This window comes from Oenanthe melanoleuca, chromosome 17 (genome assembly GCF_029582105.1).
Source record: "Oenanthe melanoleuca isolate GR-GAL-2019-014 chromosome 17, OMel1.0, whole genome shotgun sequence".
NCBI lineage: Eukaryota > Metazoa > Chordata > Aves > Passeriformes > Muscicapidae > Oenanthe > Oenanthe melanoleuca.
The window spans coordinates 2,794,051-2,808,180 of NC_079350.1; the positions used below are offsets into that span (position 1 = coordinate 2,794,051).

The 14,130-nt window shown below is 41.9% G+C and overlaps 1 protein-coding gene across 1 annotated transcript in view; it reads right to left on the reverse strand.

The window, feature by feature from the left end:
• Window positions 1-2,230: 2,230 nt before the first annotated feature.
• The window catches only part of CCDC187 (coiled-coil domain containing 187), a 33,762-nt gene continuing 21,862 nt past the window's right edge, over window positions 2,231-14,130 (reverse strand). Inside the window, exons 17-28 of the mRNA XM_056505328.1 lie at window positions 13,539-13,675; window positions 12,928-13,052; window positions 12,625-12,812; window positions 11,282-11,369; window positions 10,313-10,527; window positions 8,970-9,150; window positions 8,726-8,783; window positions 5,559-7,903; window positions 4,591-4,932; window positions 4,136-4,279; window positions 3,595-3,720; window positions 2,231-3,321 (exon numbers count right to left, since the gene is read on the reverse strand). Of these exons, the coding sequence (XP_056361303.1) occupies window positions 3,136-3,321; window positions 3,595-3,720; window positions 4,136-4,279; window positions 4,591-4,932; window positions 5,559-7,903; window positions 8,726-8,783; window positions 8,970-9,150; window positions 10,313-10,527; window positions 11,282-11,369; window positions 12,625-12,812; window positions 12,928-13,052; window positions 13,539-13,675 (4,135 nt within the window). The 3' untranslated portion in view covers window positions 2,231-3,135. The remainder of the gene's footprint in view (window positions 3,322-3,594; window positions 3,721-4,135; window positions 4,280-4,590; window positions 4,933-5,558; window positions 7,904-8,725; window positions 8,784-8,969; window positions 9,151-10,312; window positions 10,528-11,281; window positions 11,370-12,624; window positions 12,813-12,927; window positions 13,053-13,538; window positions 13,676-14,130) is intronic.

Below are 14,130 nucleotides of genomic sequence, written 5' to 3' on the forward strand. Positions count from 1 at the left end.
GTGTTATTGAGGGACCGTCCCGTGTCCCCTTAGGGGAGCTGGGATTGTCGTGTTCCTGAGGGACCGTCCCGTGTCCCCTGAGGGCAGCTGGGATTGTCTGTGTCCCTGGTGGGACTCCGTGTCCCTCAGGGAAGCAAGGACCATCCGGTGTCCCTGAGGGGAGCAAGGACTCTCCGTGCCCCCTGAACATTATAGAATATGTAATTTTTTTATTTAAAAATAATGTTCTTTGATGTTTGATTCAGCGCGTGAAACAGCAACCAACAAGCTCCAGGTGTTAGAAAAAAGCTGGTCACTCAGGAGGCCACGCACAGGAGCAGGTAGCTCAGAGAAGGTGTGGGGTCTCCCTGACTGGAGATGAAAAGTGTGGCTGTTCTCAGTCTCCTAAAGCCATCTCAGCCTCCTCGGAGCCATCGAGACACGATCCTGTGCCCCGTGCTCTGGGACAACCCTGCTGGACCAGGAGCTGCACTCCCCAACCCACCGTGCTCCCTTCCCCTCTTCACTCTGGCCTTCCCTGAGACCACTCGGTGGCCAAATTTATGCGACAATCGGTATAGAAGGAGAAGTATTAACTTCACAATCCTCTCGCTGAGCAGAGATAAAAGCAGGGCAGCCTTTGGGTCGAGAGCTCTTTCATCCCAAAGCAGCTCTCTCGGCAGGGAAGAGCCATCTCTCCTCAAACAGAAGCTCTGATAAAAGGCTCTGCGTAGGTGGTTTGACAGAAGCTCTGTCCTTTCCATAAATTCAGGATGAGCACTAGTAATGGATTTTAGCACCTTTTATAGCTCTGGCCCAGTATGGAAATCTCCTTTCATTTCTAAATACAAGCTCAAGAATCTTCATTACATTAATGAGAAGCAGAAACCCAACAACATCCCTAGAGAAGGGTTTCAGAGGAGTTTAAAACTCAGATAATGAAAGACTCAGATCTCTGAAAAGATAATTCTTGCTTCTGTTGCTCACAAACTCTTCTTTTAATCCTTGAAGAACAAGTGGCAAACAAAGGGGTTTAAAGTCTTACTTCAGGCCCATTGGGGGAGTTCAGGATTAGAACTTAATTTACGATTGTTTGTGGCCAGCAGCCCTCAAAGAGTACAAGAGTAAAATTCTGCTACTTTTGCCTTTTCCTGACCCTTTCTTTTATTTGACCATTAAAACTAAAGTGGTTCAGACACATATCTTTTGATCCATATCCTCAGCTACAACCTAAAGCATTTCTCATATCACATCCCAGCTTTGGGGTTTTCTGTGTCTGTTTTTCTGGGTACAGCAAACAACAAAATAAATGTTTACAATAGCAGAGCCTAACAGCTTCCAAGAATTGAAAAAACCTTGTAGCAGCTGCTAATTAGGATTTTAAAAATCTGCAGTGCCTAAGATATTTTAGAGCACATTTTATTCAGAAGAATTGTTAAATGTATGAAGATGAAAGAGATGGATTACAGGAGAATTAAATGTAGGGTTTAACTGAGAAATAATCATTTTCTATGAAAGATAATGACTCCTCTCGAGGCTAGTATCAAGATTTATTGACCCAGGAGGTTAATATTGATCAAACCCAAGGCAAACAAAATATTAGACCTTGAAGGAGAGTAATCTTGATATTGAAGCCTTGCCACGGAGTGAACAGGTCAATATATCTGGGTGCCAGAATCTCAGGTTTTGAACAGGGAATGGTGGGGATATTAAATATGTCTGACATGTTCTGTGGACACACTTTTTATTTCATCAGCAGGAGGTACTTTATAGCTGTGTCCTTCCCTGCAGAGCACTGTGTGAGGGTTCAGGCTTCACTCCCAACCCTCATTGCAACCTCATTGCAAATCTGGTGGGTCTCTGCCTCAGGTGCAACATAAGGCTAAAATCAAAAAAGTCCTTCAGCTATTTATTAATATCTAAGTGATATTTTTAATAGATTTCATTCCAAACACAAGGATCCTGCTGCTGCAAAACCAGAGTGAGAATAAACTGAAAAACCAGAGTGCTGCAATTTATAGATTTGTTATTGAATCCAACACTCTAAATCCAGGAGAAAAAAAAAAAAAAAAAAAAAAAAAAAAAAAAAAAAAAAAAAAAAAGAGTTAAATTCTGCTATAAACTGACAACAAGAAAACAAGTAACTTATGTGGATTAACTAATCAATGAGGATAAAGTCAGAGACAAGGAAATGTAGCACTAGAGACATGAAAATAGTTTACAGGATAAAATCACCAGTTAAGATGCTGGGGGCAGAAGTTGCCTTTTTATTTCTGTTCATATGGCAACAAGCAGGGGAGGGTTTAATATGCCCAGCAAAACAAAACAAAAGTGCACCCATTCACTGCTGAGAAGAGCAGTGTGTACAAGATAATCTGTAATTTTAACTAATTTCAGTGAGAATAAATAAACAAAATAAGCCATGTGTATCATATTTTATTCAGAAAACAAGTACAAAAACAATTAAGCTAAAAGCATTTAAAAACACAAACATAAAATGTCTTTCTATTCCACCCAACCAGATTTTAAGCATTGTATTTTTAAATCTTAAGTTTATATATAATTTATCTTTATTGATCCTGATTTTAGTTTTATTTGAAAAACACTCTGAAAGAATAGGATTGGGAAAAAAAATCTGATCTCTTTACAATCAATTGTTCAATAATGAAAGGTTTCTGAATTCCAGTAAGAAATATTTGCACAGTATTTATTTTAAAAAGAACTAACAAAAATTTGATTTTCTCAATACAAAATAAGTGGCACCACAGCAATTAACATAGTGAACAATTGCCATGCTGAGAAAAATGTTTCTATTTCCTTGTCAAAATCTTGCTTTTTCCAGCTTTGCCAATAGCAAAGGAGAATTGATTTCCTCTCTTTTGTTTATTAAAGTACATTCTCAGCACCCCACATTGGGATGTTGTAAAAATTCAATGGGCTCTAGTGAATTGCATGATAAATAACCCAATTACAGGAACATATCTAATTGTTAGGAATTGAAGCTGCTGGTAGAAAAGTCTCCAATTTAAAGTGCATCACATCAGTATTTGCCTTATTTGCATAAAATTATAGACATTTAGCCTGAATGTCTGGCTGCAGGTCCTGCCATTCCCTGTGCCACTTCTCCAGGCTCCTTTCAATCAGTTCCACAGTGCATTAAAAGAATAAAGATGGTGCACAGTCACCTTTACAACAGGCTTTTTTCTGATAAATCTTATTAAGAACTCTGATTGTATCAAGCATCAAGCTATCAAATATGGCTTCAGTCATCCTCATCTTCACTGTTAATTCATCATCACCATAAGAAGTCCACTGAGATTCTTCTTTGTGGAGCTCATGGATCTAAATATAACGTGGAAAGCATTTTTTACTTGAAAAATAAGAGCTTCACAAAAGTACTGAGACACTGCACCTAATCCAACAAATTTACATCTGCATCATTAATTTAATTTAAATCACTCACAAGAACTGGAGATACTGGATTATTAATTCAATTTTTAAAAGGCAGTAATTTGAAGTTCTGAAGTTAAGTAAATGTGATTCTTGCAAATGGATGAGAATTTCCAGTTTAAATCTAGAGGAAACAAACAAATCCCCATTGGAAAATCTGCTTACCAGAATAAGGTCCACTCTGTCTCTCTTACAGTTTCCATACTTGGTCATATTTAGGAATTTTCTTTTCATTTCTAAGTCATTCTTTTCCAGGTTCATAATTTTAATTATTTCACCCTGAACAAACGTCTACAAAATAAAGAAGGCTGAAAAGAGCTCTCCTCATAAGAATTCTGGTGGTGTGAAGGTTCCAGATCAGTGACAGGTGTCAGTGTAAAGATCCAGAAACATCCCAAAGTTTAGGGGACAGATCTAGAGGTAGCTGATCAATACTGACCAACATTTGAATCATAATGTCACTTTAGAGGTTGCACACAAAATAGTCATAATTAGGGGAGTTTAAGGCCCATTCCCATTAACTCCATATATATGGAATATTGTGACTAATCAGCTTGGTCTGTATTTATTCAGACATTTCAGATTAATTCTTCTCCCATCACCTCAATTACACTGCCACAATCCTCACAAATTTCACATTCTTTTTGCTATTGCAATATCTGCTCTTTTCACTCTTGTTCCTGTACTTTTTATTGCCTAAACATACCTTGACATCACTGACATCTGCCCTTCTGCAGAGATGCCTGGAACAGTGAGATCCCACATTGTTTTTCATCCATGGGAACACATTTGGCTTGGCAGTCACTTGATATTCTGCACACAGCAACTCACGGCTCAAATCAAATATAACCTGTAACAAAGTCAGAACTGGATTCCTGTCCCCAGCTTTCCATGGAACTTGGCTTTTCCTGAGCAGACCCAAACCAGACACTGGCTCAGGTGTCCAAGGTCTTATGGTGGAACTCTGGCAAAACTCTGGATTCTCTGCAAGGACATTTATTCTACTGGAATTATTCTGTAGCTAGCATAATACTCCTGGTAGTACCTTTCAGTGTCCCTTTATTTAGTGTTACAAACTGGAATAACATTAAATATTAGCTAATATGATTCAGCCTCCAGAACACTACAAAAGTTAATTAACAGTTAGTGCATAAAAAATACCTGATTATACATCCTCTTGCTTTCTGCTTCCAAATCATTCCCTGGGAGATCATTATATTCCAAGTACTTTGGCACATTGATGTTCCTGAAATTTGAATTTATGTTCTCTGGGGTCCATAATTCTTCCACAGCATATGCAGACAAATTTTTAACATAAGAACTGTTATGTGGTATCATAAGAGGAGTTTCCACAGTTTTCTTCCAAGGAGCTGAGTGCCACTGATCTAATTTGTACAAGTATTGCTTTTGTGTCTGTCTCACCAGCATGTTTTCGTCAGAATTAAGCTGATCAAAATCTTCAGAGCTTCCAAAAACACCAGCATCAAGGATTTTTAAAAGGAGCTTCAAGAGAGAAAAAGAAAATACAGATGAAATATTTCATATTTTTAGAGGTATTGAGATTATTAGCAACTCATGAAGGTTACACCTAAAACCATCTTATTCATGGGCTCAAAGAAAGGCTTACTGATGAATTATTTAAAAAATCCAAACCTATTTTAGCTGTATTTGGCAGAATTCAGAATTAGAATTACAGTTCTGGAGCTCACTGAAAATTTGACATTTAGCAAAATTTTTATTCTAAATGTGGAACTGCCCTCCCTTCCACCACCCTCAAAGCAACTTTCTCACAGCCAGAAGCTGGAAGGGAGTCAGGCAGATGAGCTGACAAGTATCGAGGTTTGCTTTGAAGTCATTAACAATTGCCATTTATACAGATTTATCAGTTTTGACAACTGAAAAATTCCAATAAGGAAATCACATTTTCTTTGTTTGGACCGTACACGTGCTAAGCAATGGATACAGGATAATTCCTGAAACAAGGAATGGGTCACATGAAGTGAGCAATCTGGTTCCTAACACTGATATAATTTTTATGGATGATGAAATACTGGGCCACACAAATTCTTGCCCCTATAGACCCAGCTTCAGGGCCAGCACTTGAAATAAAAACTTTTTCATGTACTTACAGGCAAAGTGGTTGGAGAAGTCTCTGGAGATAAAGGAAGTACCTTGTCTGCTTTTGATCTGAGTTTTCTTTTAATCTTCTTATATTCTTTAACTGCATCATCTATAAATTTAGTTACAATTCTGTCTGTTACTGTGTGACAACCATGAATGCAGAGCATATCAAAATTACTCAGTAAAACATCAGAAACGGTTGCAGATGGTTCAGATAAGGCAGCAACTGAATTTTCTTTGAGGAGAAATGGTTTCTGATTGTCTTCTTGCCTCAGGCCTTTGCCATAATTCATCATGTCTTTTTCAAAGGCACTTTTATATTTGTGTTGATCTGTTTCAGAAAATCCCATTAAAATGTCAAACAGAAGTTTTTTACTGACTTCACTTGCAATATCATCAGCAAGTTTAATTCTTTTCTGATCCTCTACCAAGCAACAAATATTTTTGCTTGTGTTTACCTCATTTGTCTTGCTTTTCTTTGGAAGAGCATCTGCAAACATAGTTTGTTTTATTTGTGTCAATTCTGTTTTTTCTTTGTCTGATCCCAAGCACATTAAGTTCTTTTGAAAGAGGAATTCATTACAGTTACACTGGCTGGAATGGGGAAACTTTTGCCCTTTTGCAGACAGCAGGGCACTGTGTAACCCAGACTGGTTTTCTTTCACTTCTGAACCTCCTGCACTGTTTGTGTCTTCTGCTTCCTCCTCTGCAAACCCCACCCTCCGCTCACCATCTTCAGAATATTTACAGCCTCCTTTGAGGGTGTCATCGTCATCATCATGGAAGGAGTCAGAGTCTTCATCCCCCATGTAACTGGAACTATAGTTGTTAACCCCCAACAGGTGTGAAATCTCAACAGGTCTGACAAAGACCCCACAGTTCTGAGCACACTCAAAATACTTCACCCCTTCATAAGTTCCAGCATTGTCAGCTTCGTCCAGTGCAACACCAGCCCAATGGCCAGTGCCAAAATGAGTCTGGTCTTTGAACATCAGAGTTCCAGGCTGGCTCTGCCTTACCAACACTCTGTCCCCAATCTCAAATGGTGATAATGGGTCATCACTGTCCTCCTCAGCGCTGGGCAGCTTTTCATCCACTTTGCATTGTTTCATTGGGCATTCAGGACTTTGACTTCCACCAGAAGAATTTGTATTTGACACAGGCAGAAATTGCAAATGCTGCAAAGGCATCTCCTGTTCTCCATGCTGGTTTTCTGATAAACAGCTTGAAAGAGCTCTAAATGTACGTTGTTCTGAGAGACAACCAAGCTGAGTTGAAAAAGCACCACTTGTCTCTGTACTGAGCAGGGGAAATTCTTCAGGCATGGTGTTATCAGGTAATGGGGGTAATGCATCCATTTCCAGTGATATATCTTCATCCATGCCCTGACCAGACTCTGAGCCTGTCATTTGTTCTGGTGGAGATGGGAAATCATCCGTGCTGGAGGCAGGATCACCATTTTTCATTGCATCTGCACCTAAAGGGGGAGGAGGAAGATCTTCACTTGGAAGTGACAAATCCTTTTTGTTAGGGGATGGCAAGTCAGCACTTCCAGAGGACAATCCTTCATCCACAGGACACAGCATTTCTGACAAGGCATCCTCATCAGTTGGAGGGAGACCCATATCCCTACTGGAGGCTGCATCAGTGCATGAAGGGCTGGCAGCTGCATCATTCCCCAGCGTTGGGATATCCTGAGAACAGGGTTTGTTCCTGCTGCAGCTTTGTGAGGCACCCAGGTGTGGCTCATCCGCTCCCTCAGAAGGGTCTTCAGACTGACAGGAATGTGCTGACTCCATTCTGGAGCCATTTGCTTTGTCTGCTGGAAGGAAAGAAAGCAGGTGATCAGTGCAGCCAGGAACCAAGGCATCTCTGGGGTGTTCCTGGGAGAGGGATGACGTCTCAGCTCTGTCATCTTCAGGCAGCTGACGTTCATTGTGTTTGTTACTAGGTGATGTTTCCTTTCCATTGCTTATTGTTACTGGCATCTCTTTTGAGAGATTAGCAAACGCATCACTGCTGTCACAGACAAACTCTTCTGGGACACTGACATCTGTGTCCTCTCCATGTTTCAGCTCTAATTCTGGGTCTGAAAGGGAACTTTTCGAGATGTTGATCCAAACTGCAGACACTTTCTGGAATTCTGAGTGAGAAGAGTCTGATTTGGAACTTTCACATTTCAAAAAGAAGTTGTTTGACTTGGACGATGATTCCGTGGAAGGTAATCCTTCAGAAAACACTTTTAAATGTAGTTCATCAGAAGCTTCAAGAGAAACAGGGTCCAAATGCTTCAAACATTGACTGACATCCACCTTGTGGATCTCAGAAGGGACAGGCACTTCCACTTCTTTAACTGGAACATTTAAAAGATGTTTTGTAAAAATCAGCCTTTAAAAAAAATAATTTATAGAAGAGCTTGCTGATAGATCACTTAGGATACACAAATCTATCGTGCTCCTCACTATGATATCTAGGTGTAAGTTAGGAGTTGGACTTTATGATCCTTGTGGGTCCCTTCTAAATCAGGATATTCTGATTCTATGAAATGCAGAATGATGGTTCATTAGAGAAATAGCAGTAATAGAAAATATAGCCACAATATGTAAATATTTATATTACAGCTATTTTGCATACCCAGAACTATGTAAATTATATAACTGACTCATATATAAACAGACAGTTTTATTTTTTACCTGTCCTACTGAGAGTAAGAAATATGAACTGAAGATAAAATCTGGAAACAAAAATAACTCCAGCATGTCCTGTCCAAGTCTATCTTCAGTTGATCTATGTTCTTTTAAAAAGAACAGCCTTAAATTCTTGAAAAACTATCTCAAAAGAGAGCAAATTGTTAATGACACAATCAGAGTAAGTTATGATTTTGTTCTGGGGAAGCAGTATAATCACATCTCTTAATAAACCACCTTGCCCAGCAGTGATTTATACAATGGCTATAGTGAGCAAGACACTGTGGTAATAAGTGAGAAGATTGTCTCTCTTTCTGTCTGGATTAAAATTTGATTCAAGTAGTTGAAACAGATTGGACATAATAGCATTAAATATGATTGACCTGTTCCTTCAATAGTATTTTCTGCCTAAATTAGGCATAAGTTACACCAAGTAGGAAACATCCCCAAGCCTTTCACTGGGTACTTTCTGCCACGTGGATTAATACCTTCATTATCTTCAGGATCATAGTCTGAAGGAAGTGCCTTTTCCTCCAGCACAGATTCCTAGAATGCAAATATTTAGGAGATAGAGTTAATGTCGTAATGAAAAAGTGCACATAACCAACACACTTATTTTGACTTTGTGTTCCTAAGTGCCAAATGAATCTTGTGCTGGCCCTATTTGAAGACAAGTATAATCTGGGCCAGCCTTTCTTTTGGCATTAATGGAATTCCAGAGGTGGTCCTTACCAGAAATACACACTTCTGGCCTTTTCTTGTAATGAGTGTGGCTATAGGTTCCATTCCAGCTGAATTTGTAGGTTCCAAAGGTAAGAAAACATCCTGAGCATTAAGGGACTGCTCCAAACCTGGGAACTGCTCCACCTGTTTCTGGTATTGTACCAGTGATTCCTTGTTCTCAGTAGGAAAGCTGTAAAGAGTTAGACATGGAATGCTTCACTCCTGATCAGTATAAAATATGAACATACCCATGCAGGTGGATAAATAGCATAATCACCACTGTGCGCTCCTACACAGGACAGAGATCTATGGACAATCAGCCAGAATTTGGGTGCATTTGAGTTCCACCAGCCCCTGGCTGCTCCAGACTGACACCAATATTCACTGTTCTCCTACGAGCAGCCTTGTCAGTAATAAGAAGTGAAAGCACAGCCAAGAAACCTTTTAAAGATTTCTCTGACTTGTAATCAATAACACCATGAATTATAGATCAGTTCCATGCAGGAATTTATTTGAAAGCCTTCCCCTGTGGGGACTTAAGTAAATGCACAAACCTGACTCACCACCCTGCTAAAGCTCTGGGTAACACTGAATGAAAAGGGGGTTTAACTCATATAGATAAATATATGTCTTTAACTGCTTTTTTTCTTCCTGAAGCAAAGGAGATTTTTATTCTGAGAAGTGTGGCAAGAATGCTGTGGGGTTCTCATTCACACTGCTCAGCTCCTCCAGCCCAGCAGGAAACAGACAGGGATACAGTGGATACAGCTCCTAGGGAACAGCAGGATGGGGACTTCTCAGTCTGACTAAATTCCTGAATTATATCTTACTGTAGGATTTGACATGACACCTCTGTGCTTCAGTTTAAGCCTAAAGTTTAGCCCCATGTTTTACAAAATCCTCCTGTGGTTAAATCCTCAGTGAATCACAGACCAGCTCAGAGGGGCTGAGTGACAGAGAGGCTCAGAGCCAGAGGGTGACAAAGGAGTGAATTTCACCAATTAAATCAATACATTTCTACTCATTCCATATGGGTATTCTGAAGCCTAATTAATAGATATTTGCAAAGTAGTTTGGGTTTGTAGTTAAAGCCACCATGAAAACATGAACTATCTTTAGCAGTTGTGTGGCATCATTAAAACAGGTGCCCTGAGGAACTCACCATTTGGGACAGAATGATAAGCAGCGATCTTGATTTACCCACTGCTTGAACACAGAAGTTTTAAAAATTTATCATCATAAACTCCCTCTCTGGAGTATCTAAAGTTCACACAATTATCTAGGACATACCTGTCTCCAGATCCACTGGATTTGGTCTTACCTTCAGCAATACTGAGAAAAGTTTTACTTACCCCTCATATTTATTGCTCTTTTTGTGCTTTAGCTGGACACAACTGTCTTTACTCCCTGACTTAATAATCTCCTGCTTCCCAGCCAAACTGTGCAGCTTTTCCTGGAGTTGTGCTGTTGAATGCTGCATCATTAAGATTTCTCTCTGCTGCTTTAATAAAAGCTTCCTTTCTTGATGAGCTGCCCTGTGGATGTTTTGCAGGTGCTGGATTTCTGCCTACACAGAGAAAGAAAAGGAGCATAACAGAGTGAAGATAACAAAGGGCTATACTTAAAAATATGTATAATGTTTCTTAATATAAGGCACTTTTAATCCCAAAATACCCTGGAAATTCAATGAGGGCATTTTTCATTTTTTATAAAAAAAACTTCAGTTTTATATTTCAACAGGGGTTTCACCTGTGAAAACCAATGACAGGTAAAGGGATGTTTTGATGGGGTGTCAAGTGGTGAGACCTTTAAAAATGAGTTGTCTTCAGATCATTCAAAACTACAGGGTACTTTTACTTCCTTGTTTGCACTAGGAATTCCTTTACTTAAAAGAGAGGCTTGCACTATGTAAGGACTATGTAGGATAGACATTTTCTGACTACCAAGTGTAATTATGAATCCTGCATAGTGGAATAACTGAGACTATAAAATTAGCTGTCAGATTAATTTAGCATATTTCAACATCACAAACATAAATCAGTGGAAACCTACATTATATGACCTGTTTGTTATGGCATAAATAGAAAAATCCACAATAACAGTGAGGTAGCAGAAGAGAGAAAAAAAGATGTTTTCTTTTATCCAAGATTTACAGACTGCTGACTTTGGCACAAAACCCACCTCACTGTGGGTATGTACGAAACATGCAAAATAATGGATGCAAAGTGTTTTTGGTTTTTTTTAAAACACAAACCCCACTTGCTCCAGACACCTCCCTGTGGATATGAGACGAATCCCAGCTCCTCTCACTGCAGCATTACCTGCTCCTGTTTCAGCTCCATCAGGATTTTGTGCTGCTTTGCTGCCATGGCAGAGGCTCCAGTGCTATCCTGCAGGTTTTCCAGAACGCTGGAGACCACAAGGATGAGAATCAGAGTCAGATCATTAAATGCCTTGAATTTATGGATGGGAGCAAAACTCCTCTCAGAGGAGCTATGGAAGTAGGTGTGGAAGAGTCAGTGCCCGGTCGTTGTCCATGAAGGCTCCTCCTGGTCAGTGCTGATGGACACCCCTCACTGTCCATGAGGGCTCCTCAGCCTGGTCAGTGCTCAGGGACACCCCTCACTGTCCATGAGGGCTCCTCAGCCTGGTCAGTGCTCAGGGACACCCCTCACTGTCCATGAGGGCTCCTCCTGGTCAGCACTCAGGGACACCCCTCACTGTCCATGAGGGCTCCTCAGCCTGGTCAGTGCTCAGGGACACCCCTCACTGTCCATGAGGGCTCCTCAGCCCGGTCAGTGCTCAGGGACACCCCTCACTGTCCATGAGGGCTCCTCAGCCTGGTCAGTGCTCAGGGACACCCCTCACTGTCCATGAGGGCTCCTCAGCCTGGTCAGTGCTCAGGGACACCCCTCACTGTCCATGAGGGCTCCTCAGCCTGGTCAGTGCTCAGGGACACCCCTCACTGTCCATGAGGGCTCCTCCTGGTCAGTGCTGATGGACACCCCTCACTGTCCATGAGGGCTCCTCCTGGTCAGTGCTCAGGGACACCCCTCACTGTCCATGAGGGCTCCTCAGCCTGGTCAGTGCTGATGGACACCCCTCACTGTCCATGAGGGCTCCTCAGCCCGGTCAGTGCTCAGGGACACCCCTCACTGTCCATGAGGGCTCCTCCTGGTCAGTGCTCAGGGACACCCCTCACTGTCCATGAGGGCTCCTCCTGGTCAGCGCTCAGGGACACCCCTCACTGTCCATGAGGGCTCCTCCTGGTCAGTGCTGATGGACACCCCTCACTGTCCATGAGGGCTCCTCAGCCTGGTCAGTGCTGAGGGACACCCCTCACTGTCCATGAGGGCTCCTCCTGGTCAGTGCTCAGGGACACCCCTCACTGTCCATGAGGGCTCCTCCTGGTCAGTACTCAGGGACACCCCTCACTGTCCATGAGGGCTTCTCAGCCTGCTCAGTGCCTCACACCACCACACAGAAGGTGAAGCTCAGCTCTAATATGGAGACACTAAAACCATGCAGGCTCCTTTCCTCTCCTCATCTTTACTTGCTACGTGCTTTCTAAGCAGATTTTACATTTATTGTGTTCTGCTGGAAGGAGGAGATCCGGTGCTGGCTGAGCAGGCCTGCAGCGGTGGTGCCCCCATTGCCCCCTCACCGTCTCCGGTGGCCCAGCCAGGCCAGCTGGGCCCTGGCCCTCTCCCTCAGAGCCTTCCTCCGGAGCTGCAGCAGCACCGCCTGCTGCCCAGCCCGCAGCTCCTCTCCCCTCAGCCACTGCTCCACCACGGCCAGGCTGGAACCACGGACGGTGCTGGGGCCTCCGAAGGGCGGAATGGCTGCGCTGCACTGGGACAGAGCAGAGCATCGGCGTCATCGGGTGAACAGTTTGATAGAGGGACTAAAGCAAAAACCAACCAACAGAAAGAAGCACCCCTCAGACTCTTAGGAGAGCTGGTGTTACCTGGCTGTCGGAGCTGGCCTGGTCACTGCTCTCTCCAGAGTTGTCCCAGGTCTCCCCGTGGGGCAGATTTGCCCAAGGTGACAGCAGATTCAAGGTGTGATGGCTGTGCAGTGACTGCCTGTGATCTGCTGGCAGAGATCCCGAGGCAAAGAGTTAATGTCATCAAAATAAAATACCCAAAAGAAAAAATGAGACCCCAAAAGACCTCCCCCAGTACAAGTTAACATCGATTCCTGAACTCAAGGTGCCAATTTGGCAAAGATTTGTCAGCCAAGCCCATGCACTGCCCTCAGCAGGAGCTGCAGGACTCATCCCTCAGCTGGCCACTTCCAGGAGCAAGGTATGGACACCAGCCTTCCTTACAAGTGAAATCAGGGTAAACAGGTAAAAATTAAAGAAGGGGCCCATCAATAGGGTGAATAACGCTCAGCTCCCAACATCATTGTCTTAGAAGGGCCAGGAGTACAAAGGAAGATAGCCATAGTTTAAATATGCACGATGAACATAATATTTAGGTCAAAATTTTCAGAATTAGTTTGAAAATTGTGTTCCAGGCCAGGTTGAATGGGGCATTTTCCCAATATCACTAAATCCTTTAACTTCATGTTCACCTCCTTGAAGCACTGAGCAATATGAACCTCTTCCTCCTCCTAGAGTTTTTCTTTCTCCCAGTATTTTAGGGCCCACTGGACTGAGATCTCTTTCTATCTTCATTGCAGAGTGTCTCAGTGAACCCATCTCTTGATTACTGAAGGTAAGAAAAAGGAAATATTTTCTTGTTGCAGTCAGAGATATTATTTAAATTCCTTGCTTTCACAGCCAAGCCCTCCATGGAGATTGAATCTTTTCAAACCAGAATGTTGCTCATTTTTATGTGATACTGAAAGTTTTACCTGTGTAAAGGTGCCTTTCCAGTAATTGCATCCATAAGACCCTGGAAGCAATTCTCAGGTCTTTATGCCACTTTAAATGAACATAAAAAAGTGCACATACAATATTCTAATTTACATCAAGGGTATGATAGTAAGGCAAAATGAAAAAAATTATACTTTTCACACAAGTTCCAGAGGGATTTCTACTTTTAGAAAAGTGCAAGATCTCATTTGAAAGGTGTTAATAACGTAGTTTGGGCATAAATCAGAGTAAAAAATACTATATAGAAATTACTTCAGGGGCCCAAAACATTAATATAGTCAAACCACA